At 45.8% G+C, this 7,500-nt stretch overlaps 1 protein-coding gene across 1 annotated transcript in view; it reads right to left on the reverse strand.

Moving 5' to 3' along the window:
- Positions 1–6,258, reverse strand: part of znf804b (zinc finger protein 804B) — a 34,345-nt gene extending 28,087 nt beyond the window's left edge. Inside the window, exons 1-2 of the mRNA XM_030072109.1 lie at positions 6,207–6,258; positions 3,362–3,669 (exon numbers count right to left, since the gene is read on the reverse strand). Of these exons, the coding sequence (XP_029927969.1) occupies positions 3,362–3,669; positions 6,207–6,258 (360 nt within the window). The remainder of the gene's footprint in view (positions 1–3,361; positions 3,670–6,206) is intronic.
- Positions 6,259–7,500: the final 1,242 nt, after the last annotated feature.

Genomic DNA, 7,500 nt, shown 5'->3' on the forward strand with positions numbered 1-7,500 from the left:
TTTCTAGAGGGACCACAGAGCTTCTTGCTCCTGCACCAGCCAGAGAGAGAAAGACAGAGGGGGAGAGAGAAAGAAAAGACAGAACAAGAGAGATTGAGAAGATCCTGGCAAGCGGAGACAGGAAAAGAAATGGAAATCGTGGTTCAGTATGGATCGGTCTGAACTGAGGGCTGCAGCAAGGGAAGATATCTGTCCTCTTACACACACAACTCTCCTTTGGTATGCCTCTCCTCCTGTCCTCTCTCTCAGCTAACACCAAGAACAAAAGCCTTTGAAGTGTTAATGAGAGTTTGAAGAATGACTCACCAGTGATGATTAAGCAGTAATATATATACGGGAACCATAATTTAGACACATCCGAAGGACCTATCACAATGACTAATTAGTGATGATAAAGTAGTAATGAGCAAATCCTAATCTAGACATACCCTCGGACTCCAGAGGGAAGTTAACTAAACAACAAAACAGAAAACTCTTAACAAACATGGCGAGATTTGTTCAGGAGGAAGAGGGGCCATGTGTTGGAACTGCTTTTGCTAACTGCTCACAACCTACCAGTGTTTTTTTAATGCTGTGATGCCTTATCAAAGAGAAGACACAAGAGGTTCCCCCTGACAAATCCCCATTGTAGCATCCTTTGTACTGCGCTGATCTAAGTTAAATCAAAGAGCAGGCAGCTGTTGTGCTGCCTGCCATGGCATCCACTACACTGGAATGGACATGAGCAAAAGGTGCTGCGCTGCATGCGTAATGGAAATACAGGTGGGCTTTACATGAGGCGGGGAGAGGCCCAGTGTTACTTACATGACTTTGTGCACATGCAGTTTGACAGTCACATGCACATCTTTCATATGTTTTCAATCATTCTTTTACTATAGAAAAATTCTCTTTTTGCTTGGAGTTGGGCCACGGAAGAGCCTGTAACCCTCTGGAGCTGCAGGAATATCAGTGTCTTGCTAGACACTTCAGTAGGGAAGATACACATTGATAAACGGGGCTTGAACCCCAATCTTGCAACTGAAGGATTTTGTGTGCTGGAATTCCTTTCTTTCAAGGCATTTCTGCCCATGAAACTGCTTTTTGAGAGCCTTTTGCTAGTTCAATTTGATGTATTCCCTGTTGAAACAGGTTGTTGAGGTCAGACATAATGCAGAGAGGAAGCTTTCAAAAGGGTAAACCAACAGGAGATCAGTTAGGAAGAGAGAAGTAGATGGTGTGATTATTAGATAAAAATGTGACGCTTTAAAGGTGCACTATGTAAAGCGTGGACCATTTAGACTGACAAGAAAAAACTTGCAATAAGCATCTAATTTATCAGTCAATCAAGCTGATGATGCATGACAAAGACCTGAGTGGTCCAAAACATCAGTGTCAGCAGTGACGTCAGTGATGTCAACATTAAGAAAACACTGTATTCCAGGATTCCAGGATATAAATATGATGGAGTTGTGATGTAAAAATACAAAAAAAGATTAATTAGGGGAATATGCTGGCATGGAAAATATTTTTTTTCAAAATCTCATTGACTGTAAAATGAGATGTGTATAGATTTGCACATAAGGATAGATCCATTTTTATAGATTTGTAGTGACATATGGTAGAGTGGATAATTATTTCACTCATTCACAGGCTCTTCTGCTGAGAAGTCCCCATTATGTGTGAATAGTAACAGGAAACCCAGGTGAGAGATAGTGATTGACATGCAACTGCAGTCATCGTGTCACTCGTATATTGTAGGCATCTTAGCTGGCTGAGCCACCCGGACATTCAGTGTGTGTGTGTGTGTGTGTGTGTGTGTGTGTGTATGTGTGTGTGTGTGCGTGCGTGTGTGTGAGAAAGAAAGAACGGGGCTGAGAGACTTTGCAAGCATATTTGTGGATGTGGCTCTTTCCACTGCCTCTCCCAGTCTGACTGTGTCTGTGCAACGCTGCTCGCTCATTCCCATCACATAGTCAGCGCAGGCCGAACATGACAGACTGGTAATGACTCGAGTTCGAACACACACACACACAAAGACACACACACACACACATGCACACACACGCGCGCACACATACACACATACACACACACACACCAGCTGCTCCTTTCCTCCTTTCTCATCAAACTTGTCATCAGCTCCGCCAGTTTGTCTCGTCTCACATTAAGAGCTCATGAATAATGTGTGATTACCAGAGACCCTCGGAGCAGCTCCTGAATCTACAGTGTGCTTGCACACACACACACACACACACACACACACACACACACACACACACACATACACATGCACACACATACACATACACGCCATAACTCATTTGGGGTCTAAAATACCATGTACATATTTACATAAACTATCTTTTTCTGTGCCTGCTCTCTGCCTCCCTGTACCCCCCCACCCTCTTCTCTCTCTGCCAGTCTCTCTCTCTCTCTCTCTCTCTGCCAGTCTCTCTCTCTCTTTGTCCCTGCAAGTGCAAACACACAGCTGGCAAACGCACACAGACGGGCTGAGAGCCGACCTGCAACTAAATGCCATTTTGGTGGCTCAAAGGATCCACAGGCACTAGGGAAAGGTCAGGGAGTTACCCTACTAGGCTGAACAGGTCACACACACACAGAGGCACGCATACACCCACACCAGTCTCACAAATACTCCCCAGGTAATTAGAGCTATTTTAGGCATGGCGACTCATCTTCTCCTGAAAGCACTAATGTAATTTGATTCATTTAATTCCCATAGCCTTGAGAGAGAGAGAGAGAGAGAGAGAGAGAGAGAGAATGAAGGAAGGAAGGAAGCAGAGAGAGACAATGGCTTCATGCTTGGTTACCCAAGTTGTCCCCAGTTTTAAAAAAAAAAAAAATCATTCTTTTATGGCTCAAAAAAACCATTTCACCCTTACGGGCACAGTTTACAGCAAAAGCAGATCCACAATGTCACCTAACCAATTTGTATTCTTATCTTTGCCTAGGCAACAGTCCTACAAGGTCTGATATTTTATTGTTTTCTTAAGGAATGACGTGTTTTGCTCTCTCTCTTTCTCTCTCTCTCTCTCTCTCACACACACACACACACACACACACACTAACTCAGGTGTTTGTCTCCCTGCACTTGCCCTTCTTTTGATTGCTTCCATTCACTGCACCTGTAACCTTAACCTAAACCTTAAACTGGGCCTCATGAAGAGGAGAGAGCTCTGGCCAAATAAATGCGCTCACTAAGCGAAATATGTCCTCACTCCCAAGCTCAGAAACTCAGCTCTTCTCTCAAGGATATCAGACCACACACACACACACACACACACACACACACACACACACACACACACACACACACACACACACACACACACACACACTCTCAGAAGATTCAGTCTCCTACCGGAGAGTCGTTGCTCGCGGCCGGACACAGTGGTCCTCGGAAGACTCCCTTGACGCGGCGGAAGTGTCCATTGCTCAGGTGCGTGGAGCTGATAACCAGGTAGTAGCACGTACTGCACGCCATGCCGGGGGCCTCGCGGGGCTTCGGGCCCATGCGGCGGGTTCCCTGCGCCGGTTCCTGGGTGTCGGCGTCGGTGGTCCCGCGGGGGGCCGCAACGTCGGTCGGTCTTTCGCAGATTTCGTGGAGGTATTGACAGCCCGGTGCGGCGGCGTGGAGGGAACTCTTCTGCTCAGCTGGAAAGTCTCTGCCTGCATGTACGGAAAAGGGCGACAAGATGAGATGAGAGCCGCGCGGAGGATAAGATAAACACTGTACCTATGTAGTGTGGGTGCGCGCGCGAGTTAGAGAGAGAGAGAGAGAGAGAGAGAGAGAGAGAGAGAGAGAGAGAGAGAGAGAGAGAGAGGCAGAGTGAGAAACAGAAAGAGAACGAAAAGTGTGAGAGGTAAATAGAGAGAAAGACAGATACACAGGGAGAGACAGGGATGTGGAGGCTTGTACGGACCGAGCTGAGCTGCTGGAGTCTGCGCTTGGCATGCTGTCGTCGGTCGGGCTTCAATAAATGAATGAGCGCCTTTGGAGTGCAAGAGAGGAATTCATCCAGTCTCTGTTTCACTCCCCCTCTCCTGTGTTCACTCTCACACACTCCTCTCTCTCTCTCTCTCTCTCTCTCTCTCTCTCTCTCTCTCTCTCTCTCTCTCTCTCTCTCTCTCTCTCTCCACAGTCCACTCGGTCTTTAAAGTCGCCTCAGCCAAGCGGCGCCACAGTCGGGGTTCTCAGTAAAAGAAGGGGAGCAAACGCTGTCGCAGGTGCGTCTCCGCTTCACCACGTCGAAGAAGAAACAAGGAAATATCTCTTTTCCTCCTCGCGCTCTCCTGATTGACACGCAGGGTTCAAGCCGTCAGTTTCTTCAATGAATGAATGATTGAATGAATGAATGAATGAATCAGTGCCCGCGATAAGAGGGGGAACGGTTACTCCGGCAAGAGCGGTACTTATTATCGGGCTCCGGTGCAGGCAGACCGAAGTGGCCAGGATTTTTTTTTTCCCCAGGGAGAAACACACTGTCTTCCACTCAGTAGCCCACCCCCCGCTCTCTCTCTCTCTCTCTCTCTCTCTCTCTCTCTCTCTCTCTCTCTCTCTCTGTGTGTGTGTGTGTGTGTGTGTGTGTGTGTGTGTGTGTGTGTGTGTGAGTGTCTCCCCATCTCCTTGAGGGCTGTGCCGGACCGGATCCCTCTGCCCGTGCGTGGGCTCGGGATAGGGGGATCGCTCCTGTGCTGCTTGAACGACTTAAAATAAAGTTCCCCCTCCCGCCACCCTCCACCGTATCACAACACACACACACACACACACACACACACACACACACACACACACACACACACAGTTGTGAACATGAATGCTGCTGTGCGCTGTGAGGAGAGGAGAAGGAGGGAGGTAAACTTTATTTGTGTATGATTTGTTAACAATCGCTGCAGATGCGCTGACAAATGTGTTATTGCCAACCTCTCCCCCACCTCTCTCCTTTTTTTCCTCCACTGACTTGCACTCCATTCTCATCTCTCATTTCATCTCATCTCATCTCTCTCCCCCCATCTCTCTCTCTCTCTCTCTCTCCATCTCTCTTCCTCTCTCTCTCTCTCTATTTGCGAGCATCAAAGTAAAAGCTCCATGCTTACAAGGTCTTGAGATCGTCAGGGGAAGTACTACCTCAGTCAATCACAACATCGGGGCTGATTATTTGATTACAGATAAAAGGTTTCTTTCTGCAGCTTGGGCCTATCAAACTGTTGTCAAGGATGCCGACAAAGAGCCTTGCCGCAATTGTGGCCGGCGCTTTGTAACGTGGCGCGGTCTGCGGGTCTCAGTGGCTCACGGAGCTGTTCAGCAACGTGGTGCTGAAACTATTAAAGCTCGAAAAGGCTCCGGCACCGGCGCTTCATACATATTCAGCCCGACATCTTGGGGTGCCTTTTGTGCTCGACTTCAACACTTGTGCTACAGACAGCTCTGGGTTTTTAGAGGTGAACATGAAGTAAAAGGACAGGGAGGGATGGAGCTAAGTGCACTTTTCAGCGTGGGAAGAAGGGGGTGCTGAACTGGCAAGCTGTCCTCTCTGGTCTGGCTGTTTCTCTCTCTCTCTCTCCCTCTCTCTCTCTCTCTCCCTCTCTCTCTCTCTCTCTCTCTCTCTCTGTACGTATGTGTGTGTCTCTCCCTCCCCCCTCTCACACACAGATCTTCCTACACACGTTACACACTTAACTAAGCAATGTGCATCCTCAGGAATTCATGATTTCATGATTTCATGATTTTTATTTATTCATTTATTTATGTTTTTGTTTTTTTTGTTTTTTTCACCTGATATGACCTAGGCACTATAATTACCTCTTATTATTTGTGTCGGTGCAGTATAGTTATATAAACAATACTGTCTGAAAGTCATGCATCCTATTCAGTGTGGGCTTTTGAATATATCTGATTGTAGCGACTACATCAAAATAACAGAAAACCAAGTTACTGCTCCTGTGTTGATAAAGGGAAAAGTACGAAAGCTCTCTTTCATCACGACTTTTATTCAACAATCCTCCAAAAAGCACCTTCGAAAAAACACTTCATTACTCTTTCTGAGGCAATTCCAAACACAGCAACGCTAATACAAAGACAGCTTCTGCAAACATGTTAATTCTTGGCAGCCTCTCACCCTTGTTTTCAAGCTGTTGATGCACTGTAACCTCTTGATTTTCTGCAACCTCTCCCTATGCTCTTTTGCCATTTTCTGTCCAGTTACCAAAACCCCTTGGGGCCATGTTCTGGCCACTTTCGCAGCCCACCCTCCTCATCACGGCCCCCTTGTAGTTATATTTACAAATGTCTGCATCACTGCATGAGCTAGCCTCATAGCTGTGTTAATCAAAGCAACATTTTGTGCACTTTGGATTTGATCTGTTGCGACTGAGAGAGTGTGTGATGGTGCTGTTTTTATCTGCGTGCCCTGGTACATGAGAGGTTTGGTCCTCAGGGGCTCTGCCTCTCCCAGTTACACACACACAAAGAATGAAGAAGCCAGAGCATGAATCTGCTACGCTGTACCACGCTGTTCATATATGGGCTTATAAACATAAGGACTCGTGCCTTCTCCCACTCAGAAAACATACACACATGTACAGCTTGTGTGCATACATACATATTCACACGCACACACACGCACACACACACACATATACATGCACAGTATTCAAACTCAAACTGTCTCCCCCCAATCTCTCTTTTTCTCTGTTTCACACTCACATACTTATATTAACATCTTGTCTAAACCAGTACAGTGACCCTCTCTGGTTTCCCAGGAGACTGTGGAGCAGCGACAGGCGTTCCTCTGCTCTGTGATGGATTTCTCCTCTGCTGCAATGGTCGGTCGAGCGTACTGTGCACTGTACAGCTGTGTGAGACAGAGAGAAACACACACACACACATATAGATAGATAGATAGAGAGAGAGAAAGAGAGAGAGGAGTTATGATTGTGTGTGTGCATGAGTTTGGGCAAAAGTGTGCAGGTCTCTTCTTCTCCAACTATAAAATATATAATATAGAGATATAAAGAAGTGGAATCCAGAACTATAAAGTCAAAGAAAAAAAATGTCACGTTGTTTTACTTTACTTTTTTTTCTCTCTCTTTTTTTTGTTTTTCCTCCTTTCTTACACAGTCATTTACCATATCAACTCATCCTTTACATTTATACCCCAGTCTTTGCCTAATGTAGTGTTTGTGTCCCACTGTAGACTTATATGTATGCACGTGATGTCATGTAGTGTCTATCAGAGTTAAATGTATTTGTTTTGCTTCAACAGTAAAAAAAAAAAAAAAAAAGAAAGAAAGAAAGAAAAGAAAAGAAAGAAAAGAAAAAAAGTGCTGGTCTCCATGTTCTCCTCAACTAGAATTTTTTTTCCTTGTTAGTTTTCTTGTGTCTGAGTCCATGGACAAAAGTGCCTGAAAATTTAGCTGCCATGAATGTCTAACCATGCCAACAGTCCTCAGATTTGGCACTTACAGCAACCATGCCAGGGTTTTGAATATATCTGATTC

The sequence above is a fragment of the Myripristis murdjan genome, chromosome 16 (assembly GCF_902150065.1).
Source record: "Myripristis murdjan chromosome 16, fMyrMur1.1, whole genome shotgun sequence".
NCBI classification, from domain to species: Eukaryota; Metazoa; Chordata; class Actinopteri; order Holocentriformes; family Holocentridae; genus Myripristis; species Myripristis murdjan.